This window comes from Tiliqua scincoides, chromosome 1 (assembly GCF_035046505.1).
Source record: "Tiliqua scincoides isolate rTilSci1 chromosome 1, rTilSci1.hap2, whole genome shotgun sequence".
Classification (NCBI taxonomy): Eukaryota; Metazoa; Chordata; class Lepidosauria; order Squamata; family Scincidae; genus Tiliqua; species Tiliqua scincoides.
Genome location: NC_089821.1, coordinates 222003463 through 222027158, shown reverse-complemented (window position 1 = coordinate 222027158; position 23696 = coordinate 222003463). Strand labels below are relative to the sequence as shown.

At 42.7% G+C, this 23696-nt stretch overlaps 1 protein-coding gene across 8 annotated transcripts in view; it reads right to left on the bottom strand.

Moving 5' to 3' along the window:
* The window catches only part of QKI (QKI, KH domain containing RNA binding), a 169084-nt gene extending 145998 nt beyond the window's left edge, over positions 1-23086 (bottom strand). For 3 of the 8 annotated variants that reach the window (XM_066616310.1, XM_066616364.1, XM_066616374.1), the window contains exon 1: positions 22106-23085. In XM_066616310.1, coding sequence (XP_066472407.1) covers positions 22106-22247 — 142 coding nt within the window. In that variant the 5' untranslated portion in view covers positions 22248-23085. Of the gene's footprint in view, positions 1-22105 lie in introns of all 8 variants that reach the window. The other 5 variants (XM_066616329.1, XM_066616339.1, XM_066616356.1 and 2 more) reach the window with 4 other exon arrangements.
* Between the last annotated feature and the right edge of the window lie 610 nt (positions 23087-23696).

Here is a 23696-nt window from a genome sequence, read left to right as displayed (position 1 = left end):
AAGATGTTTTTATTTAGAACAGTTTTTTAGTTAGGGGGTGGGTGGGATGAAGGCTGGGGATTTGGGCACTCTGCTTTTATTGGAATTTTAGTTACTGTTATCACTGGTTTTGTTTTTAACATCTTAATGCTGATGCTGTTTTTAAATTGTTTTAATTCTTTTGTGCTACGTGGGACTTGTGTTTTATTGATTTTTGTACATGGATATGTTTTAATGATGTTAGCCACCCTGAGTGCCATTTGGAGAAAGACAGGATAGAAATTTTTAAAATGAATACTTAACAGGAAAGCAGAATGGAGAGAGCATGGATACACAATTTGTAGCTAGCCTGGGCAGCTGAACTACTTCTGGCTGTATGCTCTACCAACGTGTAAGGTCAGGAAAATTCACTGCTTCCCTCCCCAGCTCCAAGTCTGGAAAAGATGGCAGGGACTTGGCAGTCAGCAAAAGCTATCTTGCTGCTTTAGGCAGCTCATAGCTCTGCCACACCCATTACCTGGCTCCTCCTTCCACTCAAATTAAAATCAAAGCCAGAAATATTAAGCACACCAGGATTGCTCCAAGAGCAGTCTACATACCCTCCTTTTATTTTAAAGAGTATGCATGAAGAACAAAGTAAATTTGCTCCTACCCCTACCTGGCTTTTTTAAAGCAAATGGTGCAGGAAGCTGCAGGAACTTGATCACTGTGCTCCAAGGATTGGAATGCAGCAATCCTTACTCCTTCCAAACTTCATACAAAGCAGACAGTGCAGGGCATGCTGAGAGTACATCCTGCATTTTTTGCTTTTGAGAGAAAGATTTTAGGATTCTTTTCTGACGCACTGCTAAAACAGCCAAAGCTCTTTAGAAAGGTTTGGAAGCTTTATTCTTTACAACTGCAATTCAAATTACAAGTCAATTACAGACTGAAGTGTTTCTGTGAAAAGAAGAGCCAGAAGAGGGGTGTGGCAGAGCTATGTGGAAGGGTGCCCTGCATTCCCAGCTTTGATTAAAAACCTGCATGGAGGAATAGGATGGCAAGGAGACTGGCTCTGCCCACAACACTGGAGGGGAGATGGCAGGTATCTGGTCACTGTTCCTCCACTTGGGGCCCAATCTGCCACCCCACTGCAAATGGGCTCCATTACAAGATGGATGGACTGGCTGCATCTATGCTGCAGAGGCTCTTCCGGTGCCTTGGCAATGAAAGAGGCAAAATAAGTTTTGACATGTGAATTTCACCTTTGCCTTATCCCCTCAAGGGAACAGAAACACCACTTGTGCAAGAAAAGAGTGGCCATCTGAAATTTATCCAGCAACAGTGGTTGATGTTCTTGTTAATGGAATGATGAAGTTTCCCCAGCAGATTGAACTCTTCTGAAAGTAGAAATAGTGGCAAGCTTTGTGTTCAAAGAAGAATTCAGAGGTTTGAAAAGTTCACTTCAAAAGACCTCCTTGACCCTTCAAACTTATCCATCATTTGGAGAAACGTGGCAGATCTGCCATCTTCCCTTTATTTACTAGCTCTGAAGCAACAGAGTACTTTTGCTCCTTTTCTCCTCCCCCCACCACCTTGGTTTCCACGTTCTGCTGAAATTTTGGGATGAGGGGTCTAAGCTAAAAAACCCTTCAGTATAACATGCTACATCTCACTATAAAAGATCCAAGTTCCCACTACGCTAGGAAACTCAGTAGTTGAACTTGGGCTACAGTCCATCTGTCACTTGATCTTGCCTTCTCTGGGTAGAGAGAATAAAAATCAAATAGATGGGGAGAGGGAACCTTGTACACCAAACTAAGCTCCTCCAAGAAAGACAGAATATGACTGTAATACCCATAGAAACAATGACTTATAGATGATACAAGAACAGATAGCAAGAATGTGTAGTTGAAGCACACTAGAACTTCCCAGAATGGAATACTAGTCTCTGAATTCCTGTTTACACAAGGGGAGTCTAAAATAATCATATGAAATTCTTCTATCAATGTTAAGGCATTTTTGAATATTTTCAAGTCATACCAACATTACATAAATAGAAGCAGAAAACAAAAAAATGCAATTTGTGCCGCATTAAAAATGTATTTGGAGATATGAAGTATCTCATAAACCTTATAAATAAAGCAGTTTGTAAACGTCTTACAGACAAGACAACAAGGTCCTTCTTTTAACTAACTTGCTCGGGTTCTTAAATAAAGGAAAAATGAACTATCATCCATCTAAACTAAGCAGCCCAGCAAATACCCTGCAATTCCTATCTTCTACTGAATGTCGAAATGGGTGGATAAATTTAAAGCCTGTTCTCTCAGGAGTTGCTTTATAGGCAATTTTCTCCCAGTATCAAGGTCTGCAATTTCCATTCAACTGCCAGTTTGCGATTAAATCCATCACCTTTATTATAAAAATGTGCTGCACTCTACGGCCTACTGAACAAGAATAGTAAGAAAGATATTTTTCACTACTAAGAGCAGCATCACTCTAAACTATCCACCACATCCATTCAGACATTCACTTCTCCAATATGATGCTAAGGTCTTTCATTCACGGAACGAATTCATAACTGGATATTTGAAACTTTCATGCAGGTGATATCTTTCATCTTACATTTTTTTAGAACTCATCTTCCTCAAGATTAGTGGACTGATTTTTTAAAAAATTGTTTTAACCACCTGGAAAAGCTAGTTTGCTTGAAATAAGGAACACGCACCTGAACTTAACATATGCATAACTTTAAGCACAAGGAACAATTCATCCACAGTATTTCAAAACACCAAATAGATGTTTGAAGAAAACTTATCAAAATTTATTTATCACAGGATGCCAAAGCACAGTTTGGGGCATTTTTCAGAAATTATGTCTTTAGATGAAATACTAGCAAAGGATCTCTAAACTCAATAGAACAGTATCACTTTCACCCAATTCCTGATAAACGAAAGCCACTTGGTTAAAAAAATAAATTGTCCCAAATGTTAAACAAAAAAGCGTTTAAAGATTAAACAGAGCATATTTTAAAAGGAATGAATTGGAAGTGTTCACATTAGGCTAAAGTGATGAAGAGGTACCCAAACTACAAACATTATATTCAAACTCTTAATTATGAAACTGCAGGCATGCTGGAAATGTAAGACAGCTTCTGTGTTGCAGCGCAGTGCTACTTGGGAAGCACCCAGGGTTTAGAACCTTGGTGCCTGAGGGCGGGTGCTAAAAGCGGAAGCACTCTGAAGGTTTGAAAGTTAGAAATCGAGCAGCAAGAAGTCAGAGCAATGAGAGACACAGCAGGCATTCAGAGGGTTGATGCAGGGAGAGCTAAGCCGGAAGTAGGACGGTATGAGATTGAGATTGAGAGAGAAGTCCGTCCTCCAGGCTAGCTTCCTCAGACTTTTATTCATTCTCAAAACACATGATGACACTAGGGAAAATTACTGAAGGTTGCTGAAATCTGCATTGCTAAGAAACCTGCTGGCTCTGGCTTGACCGCAATACACATTCCTGAGATATGCGCTTCTTTATAACATCCTTTGTTTACAGGCTCTGGGCGAAGACTCAGCAACTGGCCCCACTCTGGTGTGCCAGTGGGGGGGCAGCAGGTTTGCCTGCCTACCGGTTGCCATGTTACCAAGGCTAAGCCTAACGCCTGTGTAGATAACCACTACATTCTGTTTTGATCAACAATTTAAACAGTAAATGCAATCAAACCAGGTTTGAAGCATCAAGGCATTTAACTAGTTAGAAGTATGAGCAGTGATGGTACTAGCATTCTGCAAACTTATAAATAATCAGTAGTCCAGTCATGTACAGCAAAAGGAGTGGCCATAGAATCATGTGGAATCATGCAGAATCAGAGTTGAAAGTGACTTATGAAGTCCAACTCCCTGCCAAGGTACCCAAAGTACCAGCTTTATATACAGCACCTGCGCTTCATGATCAATCATTTTCTACTAGACCACTGCAAAGCCCAATCCTATCACAAATTCACAGATTGAAGTCTACATCTCAGAAGCAGTTTTTCAAACTAGATTACAGGGTTTCTGCCCACATCATCTGGAAAAAATTAGGATTCTGATTTCATGAAGCAATCAGATTTTTGGTATACAAAACTCTTCATATAGGGACTCTCCAATTCCCCCCAAAACAATTAAGTATAAACATCTTAATTGAGAAGAAAATTTTGCTATATTCCAATAGTAACATTTCATAACTTCCCAGTCTTCCCAACTGCAAACACTGACTCCTCACTATTTTCCCAAGGCTGCCATCCATGGCAAAGGAAAAGGTAGGATAGAATCATTTAAACAACTCAGTATGACTTCTGGATTAAGCATGCACAGAATAAGGATCCAACACTAAGGTTTTAATGAGAATGTTGTATTTCTAACCAGCTAAACAAACTTACAAAAAATTACTATCACTTCACAACATTTTCACAATGTTCATAAGTTTATTTTTTGTTTATTTAGGTTTTGCACACATTCACATGTGTTATATACTTTTTTCCCAATGGCCAAACTAAACCCGCAATCTAAATAAGGCTATGCTGTGACATTCATCCATTTCTGACTTTCGTTCATGCGCTGGTCCCTAATCTGACCAAAGTGCAAGGTATTGCTGTACAAGTATGCAGGTAACTTGGTACTGTACTTATAAAAGTGAAACTGCTCAAGTTTCAAAAGCTAGATACATTCCTACAGCATGCCAAGATTAGAAAAAGGACCAAATTCTGAAACGCAACTACAGAGCAATGAGAGCCACACATTTGCAAGGATAAACAAATTTCAGCTTGGCTTTGGAAGAAAGTTTTAGACCAGGGGTGGGCAAATCCAGCCTGGGGGCCATTTGCTGCCCTCAGGGACGTCCAATCTGGTCTACAGGGAGCCCCCAGTCTCCAATGAGCCTCTGGCCCATTCTGTTGTTGGAGCCCACCCTGGCCCGCAACTGCCAGATGCAAGCTGCAGCCAGAGCAAGGCCTTTTATAGTCTCCATGTGTTTTCCACTTTTCCGTGGACATTATTTTAAAACCCCACCCCACACTACCTCTGAACAACTTAGGTCTCCAAGTGTTTCTGGCTTGGTTTGTATGTTTCCACTGTGCAGCAGACAGTCCATAGTTCTCATGCGGTTCTACATGACTCTATTATAGTTTTCATGTCTATTAGAAATAAGTTCAGTAAAATTCATTCATATAAGTTCTGTCTCTAATATATTCATTTATGTAAATTTATTCAAATTTGAAATGTAAGTTAATTCTTTTTTCCCAGCCCCCAACAGTGTCAGAGAGATGATGTGGCCCACCTGCCAAAATTTTCTTCCACCCTTCCTTAAGACTGCAAACTTGCTCCAGACATACAATAAACAGCCCTTCCAACATGCTGCATAGACTTCTGCCAACACTCTCGACATATCACCTTCCTCCTCATCCAACCTCGCTGCTCAGTGGCTACTTGGCTTTATGCGCAGCCTTCAAGCCTTCCAATGCCACAGAAGAAAAGCCAGCAATGACAGATATTGGACATTCCTTCCTCAGTCCTGCTGTCCAGCCCTTCTTCTCCAACCAGCTTTAAACCTGCAGGAAACTTGCATGGCAGTGGAGGGAATTCCTGTCCAGAAGCTCTGGCCCCACCAGGAAGTGACAACTGGGTGCTCCAGCCAACAATAACCCATGCACAAAGTGTTGACTACAGCATACTTCATTGCTGCCTCTGCAAAGAACTTACTGAGAATGGAAAAAAATCTCTGTTCTCCTACATGGGGAAAAACGAGGCAGTTTCCTTCCCACAAGTGTGCACGCGTGTTTTGTTTTTTGTAAGTAACAGCAGAGAGGTTTAGCTGACAACTTCTGCAATCACCTAACTCAGTGTTTCCCAAACTGTGGGTCACAACCCACCAGTGGGTCCCAATCCGATTGTTGGTGGGTTGTGAAACTAGTGGGCTGTGAGACAGACAACTTGCCTACCTACCAAGTTCACTGCACAAGCAAGATTCAAACCAGGGAAGTCCTGTTTCACAATTAAGTTTCTTAGCCACTATGCTCCCCCACCTCTAAATATAGCAAACATCATAATTTTCTGTGTTAAGTTACACACAACAGGTGGCATCTAAAGCAAAGGTTCAGTGAACAGAAATTCACTGAAAAGGAACCTTTCACTCATGCAAAGGGTCCTTGAGCAAGCAGAATGCTCCATCCATTCTCAGAGGGAGTCTGCTGCAAAGGAGTCCACTTCCATTCACTGAAGCATTACTCTGGGATGCTACCCAATGCATTTTAGGTTCTTGTTGTAGCCTTTAGATCTGATAAGTAAATTGTACAAATTTCAATTTTTACCAAAAACAGGAATAAATTTTCCCAGTGGTACTCAAATTTCCAGAAAGTTTTCATCTCTGACTGGGTTTCATCTTGGAACTGTACCAAGGAGATTTTAGATCAAATTTCTGCTTTGCCATGAGGCTCACATGAGTGAGCTCTGATCCAGTTGTCTCAGACTAAACTGTCCAAAAAAACTGTTAAGAATTATGGCAGAAGATGAAGTATATGACCCTTGGGACACTGGAGAACAAGCAGAATACACAACACCCACCCATCCACTTGCCGATGTCTTTGTACTGAGGAGGAACAGGAGGGGGGACATGATGAACAGGAGGGGGGACATACAAAATTATGCATGGGAAAAATAAAGTGGATAGAGAGATGTTCTTTACACTCTCACATGACACCAGAACCAGGGGACATCCACTAAAATTGAGTGTTGGGAGAGTTAGAACAGACAAAAGAAAATATTTCTTTGCTCAGCATGTGGTTGGTCTGTGGAACTCCTTGCCACAGGATGTGGTGACAGCATCTGGCCTGTATGCCTTTAAAAGGGGATTGGACAAGTTTCTGGAGGATAAATCCATTACGGGTTACAAGCCATGATGTGTATGTGCAACCTCCTCATTTTAGAAATGGGCTATGTCAGATGCAAGGGAGGGCACCAGGGTGCAGGTCTCTTGTTATCTGGTGTGCTCCCTGGGGCATTTGGTGGGCTGCTGTGAGATACAGGAAGCTGGACTAGATGGGTCTATGGCCTGATCCAGTGGGGCTGTTCTTATACAATTCAGAAGAGGGAATATCCTTCAGAATTAGAAGCAGAACAATGAACAACATGGCCTAGAAACATGGGTACACATTTTAGAAGATTTATGCACAGAGTGACACTCAAATTTTCTTGAATACGTGGAAAAACAGATTTACCACATACTGTTATAATTCTCAATTCCAGCTAAGGAAGTCACATGATTTTCCCAGTTTAAGAACTCTAAAATACATAACATCCACTATCTACTACAAACAAGTTTTATTAGTCTAACAGCCATACTATAAAACCATTAAGGCAATTTCATTATTTGCTCAAGCAAAACATAAGATTCAAGACTTTACTATCAGCCTACCAACTCACACAACCACATACAAGGAACGCTAAATACAGAATAAGCCCAAAACACACATATCAAGTTTTAGCATAACACATGTACAAAAGAAAGGGTCATCATTCTTCACTGGTAAATATTCCACAAGACCAGCCCTACAGCTCAATATGAAAATCATCTGCATAGTCCTCCCCATTCATTTATTCCTCCATCTTGTTTACTTTTCTGGCTCTCTTCTGGTAACACACACACCACAATTTTTCTAAGTTAGAGTTCCTTTAAGTTTCTCAGCACTCAACAACACCCACAGCACTTTTGAACAGCAATGCTGCCGGACTTTGTTCTAAGTAGCTCAAAAGACAAAATGGCTTGGCTTGCAATGCTCAACTTCAGTGTGAAGTACCACATTACATCTAATTTCTTTCTGTGTAAGATTTTAATCTGAGATAGGGAGGTATTTGAAATCACCCTGCCCGTCCCCCACACAACCCGATCTACAAGTCTCAACTTCTTCCACTTAACTTTTTGCAGGCCTGCTGCTGCCTAAGAAAGCTGCTGTTTAGGATGCAGTTATCATAGTGTGCCAGACACAAGGAGTGATATAAACTGTTTTTCAGTCCTGCTGATCAATTAGAGCAGCACTAAAAAAATAATCCCACTACTCCCTGCATTCAACATGCTTAGAAGACTGCATCCCAGGCAGCAAAGAAGGGAGTTAAAGAAAGGGTTTGATAGATTATGCCAAAGGCCTATCTAGTCCACCATGTTTCCCATAGTGGGCCACCAGCTGCTTCTGAGAAGCCGAAAAGCAGGCATGCTTCTCTTACACATTGTCCACTTGCAACTGATATTTGAAAGCATACTACCACTGGATATGGAAGTCACTGGCATACCTAGGGGGTTCAAGGGGACAACTGTCCCCAGACAGCACACCTGCAGGGCAACACCATCATCTACTGGCCCCATAACCACTTTTTTCGTGCTTTTGCAACACTCAGATCTGCTGCCTCTGTCTTTCACTTTGGGGAAAAAAGCAAAAAACAGGCAGCCAATCAGAGCACCATGTGATCGTGCCAGAAGTCATGTGATGTCATCACGTCACTGCAATTACTTCCGGGTGAGGCAGGGAGTGGCATATGTGTTCATGGCTCCCAAGCAGCAGAAGAGCTAGGAACACCAGTGCTGGAAACAGCAGATAGATCTGTACTCCACAGATTTGTCCAATCCCATTTTAAAGTCCTCCAAACCTAGTGACCATTACCTTGGCAATTAATTCCATAGATGAATTATTTGATGTGTGAAATACTATCTCTTTTTGTATAGTGGGAGAACTCCTGGTTTGAGTATTATGAGAGGAAGGAAGCCCTCTTTCTACCCCCTCTTGACACCATGCGTGATTTTATGTCTCAATCACATGCCAATTTAATCATTTCCCTCCGTCCAGCTAAAAAGCCCTAAATGCATAAGGAAGGTGGTCCAGTTCTCCGATAACTTTTGGAAGCTCTTTTGCACCTTTTGCCATTCAACATCATCCTTTTTGCAGCATGGTGGTCTAAATGTTGTTGTCCAAATGTTGTTGCACCACAGATTCATAAAGGAGCAATAAGATGTTAGCAGTCTTACTACTCTCAATCCCTAAAAGACCCCAATACAGAATTTACTTTCTTCACTGTTGCAAAGTATCAGCATCAACTTTTTCACGGAGTTACCTCTATAATCCCAAGATCTCTTCCCTGGTTTGTCATCAACAGATCAGACCCCACCTGTATATAAGTTAATTGGGATATTTTTTGTCCCAATGTGCATCATTTTACACTTATTGACAGTGAACCAGACTTGCCAATTGGTTGCCTGTTCACCAAATCTGGAGAGATCCTTCTAGCAATCTCCTGCTGCCAGACCATGAAAAATGTAAGTAAGGGAGAAAGGGTTGGAAAGTATGCAGAAAGAGCATCAGGTGGGATCAGATGGAACCCTGTTGTCTTTTCAACTGGGAGCACAACAAGTCTGAACATAGTACTACAGGGATGTCAAACTCTTTTCATACAGAGAGCTGAAGTCAGCATTCAGGAAGCCTACTGTGGGCCAAAAGTGGTACCATAAAGCAGGAAATTACATCATTAAGCAAAATTAAGTCCTGAAATAAGCACTTTGTTCTCAAGTAGAAATCAGTTGCAAATAACAGAAGAGAAAATGTGCAAATCTTGTTCATATATTCAAGATATGAGAGAGCTCAATTATCAGGTTCAAGAGTCTCAGGGCTCATCACTACTCTGCTCTTTCCTCAGCTTCACTTGGGGAAGGGTGGGGAAAACACAAGAGTAAACAACTACAAATTCTAAAGATTCTGATCATTTCATTTTCAAGATTTATGAAATCCCTTCCCCAAAAAATCCAAAATGGCTAACCATCAATTTAATACATGAAAACCAAACACACCACGATTTCCTCAACAAAATGGCAGCACTGTTATTACCAAGAAAGGAATCAGTCTTACTATTAAAAAAGAAAAAAAAATTCACGCTCAATGATATTATCTTGCTTACACCGTCACGTGAACTTCTTTAGAAACAGGGTAAAGCAACGGAATGCTAAGAACAGTAATAAACTGGATGAGGATGAATAAATGATTTGACAACTGTTAGCATGTGGTTCATCTGCCTGGAACAGGGGTGCCCAACCCTGGCCCTGGGGCCACTTGCAGCCCTCGAGGACTCCCAATCTGGCCCTCAGAAAGCCCCCAGTCTCCAATGAGCCTCTGGCCCTCCAGAGACTTGCTGGAGCCCGCGCTGGCCTGATGCAACTGCTCTCCGCGTGACGGCCAACTGTTCAATCTCTCATGTGAGCTGTGGGATAATGTGTTTCACATGTGTGATGCAGCAGTGGCAGCAAAAGAAAGGCTGGCCTTGAGCTATTGCAAGACCTTCATTCATTCATATAAGTTCTATCTCTAACATATCCATTTCTGTAAATATATTCAAATTTGAAATGTAAATTAATTCTTTTTTTGCCCCGGCCCTCCTGCCAAAAAGTTTGGACACCCCTGGCCTGGAGAAGTGGTGTTCAACCTATTCTGCATGAAGCTGCACTCCCTGCAAATAAGGTTCCCAGACTAGGGGTTCATAGGTTCAGTTTTGTCATTGGAAACCATGTTTTTTGAAATGCCTTCAACCAGCTATATCCCCTCTTGGACAAATACAGCACAACTGACCAGTTAGCCAAGCCATGGTAATACATTATACATGAGACTGCTTTTCAAGCCTGTTTGTAAATTTCAGTTAGTACAGCTGCTAGACTGCTAACAGGAACCAACTGATGGGATCATATTTCATCAGTTCTAAAAACAGTTCCATTGGTTACCAATCCATTTCCAGCACACTGAATGGTGCTTGTCGTTTACCTTGAAATAGCTATGTATTTCAAGGGGTGTATTCTCCCATATAAACCAAACTCAACAGATCCATCAGGAACCTTTCTGTGGGTGTCCACACTTTCAGAAGCAGGCAGAGTAAAGGCATAAAGACCTGTTTTGGCCGCCACTCCTGAAGAGTACAGTTCAACAGTGATCTATAGACGTATCTATTTCAGCGCTAACTTCCATCCAATTCATCACTATCAACTTTCTTGCTAACATTCTTCAACACTGCAGAATTGATAAGTTGCTTTCTTATTCATACTATGTTGAATAGGCAGGAGGTCTGGTCTAGAGGGTAGAGCCTCCGTTTGCCTGAAGATAACATCCGAAGGTCGCCAGTTCAAGGCCACCAGCACCGTGAACAGCAAGACCCTAAAGCAGCTGACAAGCCTAGCCGAGTTATGCTGAGTTATTCCACCTGCTCTTTGGCCGCTGTCAGCCTGTGTGGGAAGAAAATGGAGGCCAGAATGTGATACCAGGTCATAAAAGATCCATCTGAAATGTTGTGGTTCTTGAAAGACAGAAGCTTCTTCAATTGTAAAAATCCCTATTGGGATTTAGTATTGCCTGCCTATATAAACCGCCTTGAATTGAAGTCTGAGGAAAAATCTGACGACCAAGAAAGGCGGTATATAAATACCTGTATTATTATTATTATGTTAGAACAGGGGTGCCCAAACCGTGGTCCTGGGGCCACTTGTGGCCCTCGAAGCCTCTCAATGCGGCCCTCAGGGAGCCCCCAGTCTCCAATGAGCCTCTGGCCCTCTGGAGATTTGTTGGAGCCCGCACTGGCGTGACACAACTGCTCTCAGCTTGAGGGAGATTGTTTGACCTCTTGCATGAGCTGTGGGATGAGGGCTCCCTCCACTGCTTGTTGTTTCACATCTGTGATACAGTAGCAGTACTGATGCAGTAGCGGCAGCAAAGGCCTTGAGCTATTGCAAGACCTTCATTCATTCATGTAAGTTCATCTTTAATATACGTATTTATGTAAACTTATGTAAATTTATTCAAATTTTAAAAGTAAATTAATTATTTTTCCCCCGGCTGCCAACACAGTGTCTGAGAGATGATGTGGCCTTCCTGTCCAAAACTTTGGACACCCCTGTGTTAGAACCTAAGAATAGCTGTGCTGAATCAGGCCAAAGGCCACCTACTCCAGTTACCTGTACCTCACAACGACCCACCAGATGCTTCAGGGAGCACTCAAGACAAGATATCATATCCTGTTGCTACTCCTTTGTATCCAACACCCAGAGACAGGCTCTCGCTAAAATCAGAAGGTTGTGTATACGGTTCCCATCAAGGCTTGTGATCTGTCCAATCTTCTTAAAGAGGACAACCAAGGTAGCTTACAACTGCAGTGTTAAAATGATTTAAACATTATTAAAACTTCACCGAAGAACACAAAAAGTTTCAAACACACACTAGTTTTAACTGCCCTAGTGAAGGCTGGCAGGATAGCAGTCATCCAGGCTTCCTGAGCAAGGGACAAGCAGAGCCTCCTATGACACCTGGAGAGCACATGCAGGTTGATGCGGAAGGAGACAGTTCTCCAGATACCCCGGTTTCAAGCCATGCAAGGTTTTTAAAGCAATAACCAGCACCTTAACTGTGCTTTGAAACACAAAGAAAGTCAATATGATATACGGAACACAGATGTAATATGCTCAGACTGACAGCATTCAAAAGGACCTCTGTTTCAGCATTTTCTGAACAGTCGTAAAGGGTAGCCATGGGGATTGTGCAGTACAATCGTTCAAATAAGACATGGCTAACTTATGGATCACTGTAGGCAGAAATGCTTTCTTCAAGGATCACAACTGCTGAAGTTGGATAAAATTGGATACCTGCACATTCAATAGCAAAGCTAAGTACAGAATCACTTCTGGACTGTACATCTGATCCTTGAAGTGTAGCCCATTCAGAATAGTAAGGAACCCTTTCTCAGAATGAGTTTCTTATAAACACTTTTTGTCTTGCCTGGATTTAGTTCCAAACTATTGACTCACAACCAGCCCTTCACAGCTACCAGGCACTGATTCACAACCTCTACCCCTGCTCCAAAGATAGTGCTGGAGGACTACTACTTGCCTATGTTCTGGAATCTACCAGGCAACTACAAGTAGAGACACCACAAAATATTTTCCAGTCACATCCCTGCCAAAGTGGTCTAGAAGAATCATGCTAGCTAATGAACCAAGGATGAAACACTTCTAAAAAACTGGAAAGTGTTCTAACTAATCAACATGTTGCTTTTCCTTTAAGTCAGTGATTCCCAAACTATTTTGACTATTTTGAATATAAACAGAAAACAGTAACTGGCAAAGATAAGCATTCACATAAGCTTATAAAATGATAGCATTTTACAATAAACCCAACTATAATAACTACATAAATTTCCCTGAAGTACTTACTTTCCAGTTTACTACACTTCATAAATCAGTGCAAAGTATAAAAGTATGATAAAACAGTAGAACCTCACTTTACAATGGGTTCACACTTTACAGTGGACTTGCCGTGGTGAAAACAAGGGTCACTATACAAGAAGTTATTCACTTGACAATGGGCTTACATTTGCCATCAACAGCACCTTGCAATCAATGGCACCTCATGGGTGATAGAGAAGCAAATCAGTGCAGCCGATGCAATGTTTGATATGGCCTTTTATTTTGTGTTTTATAACAACATGGTGTGATAAACTGATAATCATGGCCCCTAAACAGGGCAGTAGGTACCTTTCAAATCACCTTTTAGGAATAGTTCTGTGGGAGAAACTTCCGCTTCCCAGGTCTTGGAACAAATTATCCAAAACCATGCATTATCAGGTTCATACAATGAACAGATTACCTTTGTACAGTGAGGGTCCACTGTAATCTGTTTTAATCTGCAATAGTATGAGGGGATAATCACAGTAAGAATAAAGGAATGACAGGACACAGACATATAGAATGCAATGGTGTTAAGGCAGAGGCAACAAAACAGTAGTCAGTACAGTATTTATACTTTTCCTAAATGTTCAAGGCACTCGAAGTAATACCATAGTACAGTAATCCAATCACCCCATAAAGAAGATCAGTATTATCCCAATGATAAGCAAAGGCTGAGGTAGTGATTTGCCCAAGGTCATACAGCTCAGCTGGGATTTTAAGTAGGAGCTTCATGACCCCCTTAACTACTACAATAGCTCCTAAACGAATAATTTTCAAAAACCCAAGGTCCACCAATAAAGAAAGACAGAAGAGTACTGTACATAGTATCCAATTAATATTTGGGGGGGGGGGGATAGTTATAAGCTGTTTTAAATAGAAGTACCTTATCTCCAGACTCAAATAAAATATACTTCCAATTATTCATCAATGAACTTGCAGCACAACCCTAGGCACATTTACTCAGATGTAAGCCTCACTGAGCAAACAGGCATAATCAGCAGTGTGTACAGGACTGCAACCTTAGTTAAAGGGCTAAAAGGAATTCTTATCAAATTCACAGGTGACATTAAACTAGAAGGAATAGCTTTGGAGGACAGTAAGTACAATTCAGGTGAACTCTGATAGAATGGAATACTACACTGAAGCTAACAAAATGATACTGAAAAAAGACAAATGCAAGGCTTTGCAGTTATCAAAGGCTGTGGTACAGAATGAGCAATAATTGGCTTGAAGGTTAACTGTGCAAAAGGGATGTTGATTTTGCAGTAGATCATAAGGTGAACATGAGTCGGGAATATTAGTGATTTTATATACACATACGGGTGCAACCTATTTATCCACGGATTTTTTAATCTATTTTTTTAATAAATCCACAGATTTATTTTATTTTTAGATTTATCTCAATACGAATCGGGTGCGGGGAATTCAAAGTCGCACACACCTTTGCCCCCTTTGCCCTGGTGTCTTGCTCCGTTTCAAGGCAGCCCAAAGTACTGCAAAAAGGCTCCGCCTTGCATTGCACAGGCAGGGAAATGGCCCTGGAGCCATGGAAGAGGTTCCTCTTGCGAAGGAACAGTAAGACTCCTGGAGCCCCTGAGCCAGCAAAGAGGCTGAAGAGGGGAAGGAGGGAACCCCCTCCCCCCCTCTCTCTCACACACACATACACACACACACAGTAGTAACAGAGGGAATTGCTTTAAAAAACCAAGGGAGTGTTTGCCAGGGAGTGGGGACAGCTGGCAATGGGGAGGGCTGAGTGGGAGGTGACTGAGAATTGCTGCCTTAGTTTCCTTCCATCCCCAAGTGTCAGGCAGTAGCATATTTGCTTAACTCTATGCAATTTGTGTAAAACACGTCATTTCCCGTTCTGACTTAGCACAACACTTTTTCCTAATCGCGGCAGGTCAGGGAATGGAATTCACGCTCCAACATTCAACAAGCTGCTCCACATTCAACAAGCTGCTGTTTATGTACAGCATAAACAGTATATCATTGTATATCATGGGTTATAGCAGTGTGAGGCGAAGTTTTTTAGGGCGGCGCCAGGAACTCAAAGGGGAGGCGTGGTACTGTTTTTAAAGTGATTTATTAATCTTGTTTGACTGAAGAGGAAAGGCTGTATTTTTAAAGTGATGAACCTTGCTATTTGAAGAGAATACTTATCAGCCATTAATGAAGTGATTGCCAGCCCAATTCTATCCACACTTTCCTGGGAGTAAGCTGCATTGACTCGAATGGGACTTACTTCTGAGTAGACATGAATAGGCTTGAGCTGTGCATCTCCTAGTATAGGAAACCAATCAGCTTCCTATCCAAACCCTTATCAGCTCTGATATATTTGCATGGTCTATTTTTGTTTCCCCCACCAGCTGCTGGAAAAATTTAATTTCATTAGATTAATAAAGGGTTCGATCCTATTCAAGGAGAATGGGAGAAATGACTAGTTGGATTGGGGTCCACAGGGGTGGGTGTGCGTAATGTTGGTCAGACTGGTTGTTCAAAAAGTTTATTTGATAAAACAATTCTATTGGTATGCTTACAAAGTTTAAAAAAATGAGTACTCCTGGACCAGACAAAATCTACCTACTCCAGCATCCTATCTCCAACAGTGATCAGCAGCCGATCATTTATAAAGCATGTATATTTCTGTGTATTAATAATATACTTTTAAGATCTGCATTTAATTAATGATATCATTAATATAATATTAATATAGTTAATATATATTTAATATTTAATACTATATTATAATAAATATAATATTATAATATTATATTTAATATAGTTAATATTTCTGATCACTTCCTGTTTAATGATGTCACTTCCAGCCCTCAGGAACATGACGGGGAGTCATGGCCAACAGCCACGGGGGTCAAGGGAGCCACTGGCCATAAAAGTTTGAGTACCACTGGGTAATAGGGACCATCACAAAAAGCTATAGCCCATATTTTGAAAATACAGGATCTAGACGTTACTCTGCCCATTTTTGTTCTAACCAACCATCACAACTACCAATCAGGTATGCACAGTGATGCAATCCTGTGGTGCACTGGATGCAATCCAGTGATGCACCCTTTAGGGTGCAATCCTAACGCACTGTCCAGCACTCAGAGCAATGCAGCTCCGATATAACGGAACAAATTTCCCTTACTTTGAAGAGGTCTCTACAAGTGCCACCGAACTACAGGATGCAGCACACATCCCATTGGCACCACTATGCCAGTGCTGGAAAGCTGGTTAGGATTTGGGCCTTCAACAAATTTAACTATATTCACATGTATTACCTTAATAAGCACTATTTTACATATTCTACGTTAACAGTGTAGTCCTATCTATACTATATATCAAAGTATTAAATTCTTGTTACTTTGCACCTTCTAACCAAGAGTACGATAGCATTTACCTGCCTGAAAAAACATTTTCTTCTTTGCTTTCTCACAGCAAAGACTGCAATGGATCAGAAACACTTCAGAAATATTTTATTTCAACAAGATATACCCTAACTAGTTGGATTTATCAGCAATAAATTCTCCCAGACGCACTATATTTCTTATTTTACAAACTTCTCCAATACACAAACTGAACCAGACACAAGTCAGTTTCCAATTATGAATGGTTTCAACTGGACTTCTAAAGCAAGTCCAGCAAGTCCAGCAAATAGATATCTTAGGTGCCATCTATTGAATAGATTCTAAATCGGCTTTAGAATCTCAGCATTTCTATTTAGCTTAAAAACTTTGTAAAGAACTTCTCAAATTTGAAACTGCTCTAAGCACAAAACATTCCTTACATTTAATAACTATTAAATTGACTAGAAACTTAGGAGGAACTGTAAGCACATCAATAGCAAGCATGCTCCATCAATGTCTGCATGCAGGTTACTCTGTACATGAAATGGCTTCCATTTATTAATGGAAAAACTGGTAATCTGAGAAGTTACCCTGAAAAACATGCACCCATGAAATACTGTATTTACATTACTTTATGAAAAGAGATAACCTTATCAGAACACGTCTTCCTCTTCTAAGTAGCATAATGGTCTAAATCTGATTCTGTTTTATATCAGATCTTTATGAATGAAATGCAACGCAATGCCTTTGTATGCAATTCTATTTAAAAATGAATGAAACAGTACCTTCTAAAAATTACTGAACTCCTAAAATTTTAGCTTTGACTATTTCAAGAACAGTAACAAAATTGATTGTCTCAGCTCATAAACAAATAGAAGGTACGTAGAATTGTAAGAGTATGGGGAACCTTTTGTGAACCTGCATGCGTATCTTTTCCCTAACAAAAACAGAATCCCAAAGTTCCTGAAAACAGCCAGACCGAACCATGCTAATTGGTACACCAACATAACCCTAAAGGTGTGGCAAACTGTTAAAATCATTTGTTTGTAAACAGAATTTGCTTTAATATCTTGTGAGAAATGTAGCTCATTTCAAATCGTTTTCAAGAACAGGAATACTTTTGTTCTTCACTGCTAAAAGTTTAAACTCGGATTACATGGCACAGAAGATACAAAGGGCCTCAATTTTAACTTTGTACTTCTATTAGGTCATTCAACTCCTGAAAGGCAGCAGAGGCCAGGAGCAAAACAAAGTTTTAGGAGCATTTTGATGATCAATTGTTTGAGCACTATCTCCAAGGCCCAATCTTGTGCATGTATTAGACACAGATCATGAGGGCTGCTGGGTAGGTTGCCTTTCCTTGCCCAGAGGAAACAGAATTACTCAAAGGGTTGTTTTGTTTTTTTAAATGTGAGAAGGTAAGCACACACATCCCATTACAGCACAAGTTGACCCTTGCAAAGGAATAAAGTTGTGTATCTCAGGGGCCATTCCCAGAAAGCTTGTTTTCACAGAATAATTATTTCCAGTGAGGTAGTCTGTTGCAGCAAAAACACACAGTCTTATAGCACCTTAAAAACTAACCAATTATTCAGCATAAGAATAACAATCAAAATAACTCCTATGGAATCAGAATTAATCGTTCATCTTGCTGTTCCCAGGGGAAAGGAACTGGAACCTGCAAGAGCAAAATACCAGGTCTCTAATCATGCATCTTCTCTGAAATATTCACATGGATGCCAAGCTTCCACAAAAATGTTCATGTTTCATCATGGGAATCATGCCAACTATAAAGACAAGTGTAAAACAAGAGACCCATAAGGAATCAAGAACAGGAAAGCCCAATATTCCAAAAAGAATACTGCCCAGACTTATAGGTAGCGTAAATGCTGCCAAGACCGAAACAAACAAAGTAATGTTAGGTTAAGTCAAATAGCATAAACATTCTGAAGTCTTAAATGATGAAATTTAAGTTCTGTTTTGATGACAAACCACTCATAAGACCTTTTCCCCAGATTACTTAAATCTAAATTTATTACAGCTATAATTTAATCTTTCAGTTTGCTAATATCATATACATATAACTGCAGAAAACGTTATTACAAAAACTGAAAATAAATTTACTTTTTACAGATGGTCTCAATTACTTAAATGTAAGCAGCCTGCCTTAGAGTCAGTTAATTACATAACATCAAATGGAAAAACTTTAGGGCTGCTCCAGTAACATTTTGCTGCAATTATAACACATAATCATCAGAAAGAATCCATTTAGATAAAGAACAAGTTTTAAAATATATATTTAGAGGCTGAATTGCATGCCGAAAGTAAAACAAAAGTAAGCAGTAAATATGAAGCATAGTTTCTGTGCTATGTGTTTATGCTACAGTGTAACTGTTGCTACTCTAGGCACTGCAATAGGATCTCTCTCCAACTTAGTTTAAAAGCATGGTAGTATTTTTAGAACTGTTTTCTTTTTAAAGAACGAATTACTTTGTGTATTGAATGGTTTGGAGGCAACTTTTATCAAAATGCAGAATTCACAATCAATACATTCAAAGTCTGATTTGTTGGCATATACCTCTATATATTCCATAAAGAAATAGCATAAAATTGAAAAGAAATAGCTTTGTGTCCATAAGAGCACAGACTAGTTACTCTCATTACATTCAATTATGAATTTAAAATAATAAAAGTTTTCTACCCTCAAAACACCTACATAGCGGAACTGGGCTTAAGCTTCTGCATGTAAGTCTCACATACTTAAAAGTCTCTTAAGCTTTGAATCCGTGTCTCCCTCCATATATTTGACAGCAACATTTGGATCACTCTCCACGAACTTTATTAAACATCCAACCTCCAGTCTCATAACACAAGGGGGCAGAAGCAAAATTCATTCAACAAGCTGCTGTTTATGTAAAAATTGAATTTTAGCTTTTGAAAATGCTCAAATCACAACAATTTGTGATCATGACATTAGCCAATAATTGCAGGAAACAAAACCTAATTTAGAAAAAGTCCTCCTCCCTCAGATTCCTACAGGATGCTGAAAACCAGTACAGAAAACATTTCTGATATCCCTGCCACCATGCACATTCTTTACAAACAAATGAAAACACCCTCCTAAAAGCTTGCACCTATTTGGTGCAAACTATTTTATATTTTTTTCTACATCTTTGAATATGCAAAGGCATATTTCATATAACAAAATGCAGATTTTGGCCAAAGCCTCTAAATACACCTTTATTCCTACAAGCAAAATTAGAAGGCAGTGTGAATTGATCCATAGTTAAACAAATATACTAATTTAAAGTACACGTTCTAATTCATTTACTTGCTTCATTGTATTGCAAGCTTTAAGTTTAGCAAAACTCGGAACAAATATTAAATCAAAAATAATGCACCTTTAAACATTTTAAGTTGCCACAAAGTTTTAAAAGTTTCTTTACAAGCTTGTATGTGAACGATGCAGAAAATTAAGAATAAAAATATAAATATAAACTATCTCCTGTTTCATAAACTTCTAAACACAACATTTCATAGATTTAACAGAAGCTGCAAGAAACTTTCCACACTATTTAGGAGGGGGGGGAAATAGTAAACCACCACCCAAAATAGCCCCGTATGTTGCATATGCTTATGGTTTAATCTCTACATCTTACAAACTTGGTAAGACTTTTGTAAACTTGTTGATTTTGACATAAACCTTTGTAAAAGCCATAAAATCTTACAAATGTTTTCAAAAAGAAAGAACTGGCGCCCCTTAGTGTTCAAATATTAACACATTTAAACCATTCACTTAATTTGCATGGGAACCTTTTTTTCAACATTCCAGAAAGTTTTTCTGCCTTCACAGTTCTTCCACCCAGGAGTCAACACAAACAGGAAAGAGCAAAATGATTTAAAGGAGCAGGTGACCTTTTTTCTTCAGCTCTCCCAAAAAAGACTTTTTAAAAAAAGGACAGGACAGGACGAGAAACAACTCAACTGTTGAATTAGAAAACTTTCCAGTCCTTCCTTATGACTTTTTAAAACTTTATGAACTGGTAAAGACTTCTAGAGCTACAAGGTTACACCATATTCAAAAGATGCAGTGACCTCACATATACTTCTTGCAATGTCCTTTTGACACTAGAAATGTTTCACTCCTTTGATCTTGTGCCTCCCTTCCCAGATCAAACTTTGATCAGGAACTTCTTAAAGTCCATTGTTATGACTATGTTCAGTTTTGCAACTTTAAAAAAAATACTACTTTCTAAGTAGCATCATTTTGATGTCCATCTTACAGAACACAATTGTCCAAAAAGGAATTAATCAGAAATAGAATTCCAATTTTTGATTCGCACCCCACAGCCATTTACTCCAAAAGTAGAAGAGCAATAGTGCTTCCACTTCAAAACGCAGCCAAGATATTTGTTAAGTCCAGACTGAAGTCTCCATACAACTCTTCCAATGGGAAAAAATCAAAATCACCCAAACTGGAGCTGAAATTCAATGACAGCACCTTTCATATCTAAGTGACAAAACCACAGACCAATAATGGGTTTTCCACGTCGTCTTGAAAATTCTGGGAAGTCGTGAATTCCCAAGACGTTGTTTTTTTTCTTAAAAACGAGGAATCAACCTCTGAGACAGACCCAGTCAAAACTAGGCTTCGGACAGAAAACTCGAGGAACGCCATTACGTGAAGCCTCTGGCTGCAATTTAAGCCACTTCAATCACCAGAACAACTCAGAAGGAGGACTGTAGACCCTCAACTGGCAAGACTGCACCAGAGAGGTGCAGCCTGGAGCTGGCACCCTTTGACAAGCAAGCTCGGGACGAAAATGTGCGGGGCGGGGGTCGACCGGGAGAAAGAAGGGAACCAGGCACACGGCCTGGAACCGAAGAGCCGAGCAGCGGCACATCGAGGGATCCACCTCCCCAAAGAGGCCAGGCGCGAACTTTTCCCAAGTCTGAACTGGAGCTCGTTCTGGGGAGTCCAAGCTGACGCGCGTCGGCTTTCTGGTGGCCGAGAAAGTGAGCCCCTCCGGAGGTTTCCACCGCCTCCCCGCGCCAGCCAGCCTCGCTTCGACCACACCGCCCGTCCCTCCTTTCTTCACTGCCAAACTCGCTTGCGAGCCTACCACCGGGCCCGCACTTTTCCAGGCGGGTCTGGGGGTCTCCAGGCTCCACGCCGCCGTGGGGGCTCCCTTCGTCTCCCCCCCCCTTCCCAGGGTGGCAGCTGTGTCTTCCCCGGAGGAAGCTCTGCAGAAGACAAGGGCGCGCAAACACGGAGGGACTGCGCTCCCTGTCTTCTTCGGGCCCCCAAAGGCCGAAACTTCGGTGGAGAGACTTCCTGCTTCTCTTTGTTCCTGGGGGGAGTGGAAGGCCGAGAGACGCCATTAAAGGGACCAGAGAGGGAACGAGAAAGGAAAGGCAGGGCGGTCGGTGCGCCTGGAGGCCCAGGTCCGGGGGGAAGAGGAAGAAAGCCCCGCGCTTCCCCACCGCCTCCAGCCGGGGAGGAGAGTCTCGCATGGCTTCCCCCTTACCTTCGTCCAGCAGCCGCTCGAGGTGGTTGAAGATCCCGCAGAAGTTGGGCAGGCTGCTCATGAGCTTCTTATCGTTCATCAGCTGCATCAGGTAATCGGGGCTCGGCTTGGGCTTCTCCTTGGTTTCCATTTCCCCCACCATATTCCACACGCGCGGAGAGAGCGAGCGAGCGCCCGCACCAGCACTCACCCAACCACCGCACTGGGCGCCCGCCAGGCGGGGGAGAGACGGGGTGTGTGGCTGTGGCGGAGGGTCTGGGGAGGCCTCTGCCCCCCCTAAGGTCGGGGGAGGGGGCTGGGGAGAAGGAGGGAGCGGGAAAAGGGGGGTGCCGTCCACGAAGAAGCCGCCAGCAGACGCCGCCGGGTCCCGGGCGAAGGGGAGAAGAAAGACGCCCGCGGGGGAGAAGAAAACTCTGCGGCCGTCGACACCCCCCAGCCCTTCCTCCGCCGAGGGCTGCGCCCTAGTCCTCCAGCGAGCCTCCGCCGCCGCTGCGCCCTCCTGCCGCCGCTCCCGCTGGAAGAAGCCTTTCCCCAGAGCCGTGCACCCGCGGCCGGCGCAGACCTCTTCGGCGTTTCCCCCTCCTCCTCTTCTTCCTGGCTCGGCGGGGCCCCCTCCCCGAACACGCAGGCGTCGACCGCGGCTTCTCCTCCTCCCGCTCGGTGCTGGTGGTGCCGCCGCTGCGCCCCCCGGTCTGTCTCCGCGGCGGGGGAGGGAGGCAGGCGAGCGAGTGGCGAGGAGGGGCGGGCTGCTCTGCTGCTTCCCGAGAGGTCCCCGCCGCCGCCGCCTGCAGGGCTGTTCCCGGCCACCAGCGGTGCTCCTACTACTGGTGCTGCCGCTCCGCCCGCTCGCCTGCCTCCCCCCCGCTCGTGGCCGGCGAGTCTCAGCGCCGCCGCCGTCGCCCTTCTCCGCCTCAGTCCGCACTGGAGTTCGCTTCAGTTCAGGCTGCGCTGGCAGCGGCAGCAGCGAACGACGGTGGCGGGGAGGGGACTGGGGGCGGGGAGGGAGCCACGAAGGAGCAGGGGCGGGGCGGGCAGCCGTTAATCAGCCAGCAGCGGCGGCGCCGCCACTTGGCGGAGTCAGCCCGCCCCGCCCCTTGCTTGGGAGAGAGGCTGGGGATTCGGCTGGCGACCGGCGGCGGGGTGGGTGGGGGCAGGGGCGGCGGGCTGAATGACTTCTGTGAAGCGAGAAGGAACGCGGCGGTGCTAACACGCGCGCCCGTGATGTGTGTGCTCGCGCGCCTCAGTGTAACTAACGGACGGGCGCGTGCTGCCTCGGATGGTTGCTACTGGCGAGCACGCGCTGCATCTCACGCGCTCTCCTTCCCCCCACCCCAGCCCCACGCCTTTGTGCACGAGACACCAACTCCTTCAGAAACTCTTGACTGCTTCAACGGATCTTGCGTTGGGGCGTGCCGCGGTCACGTGACTCTGGCGAAGGGGGAGTCCCGACCGCGCTGTGTGTGCGTGTGTTACTACTCATGCGCATGCGCGCAGGGGCTTATCAAATACACAGTGGGGACGTGCGCGCGCTTTCGATTGTGTCGCGACCGCAGCCCTTCCTCAATTGAGGTGTTGGAATAGGGGGGGCGAG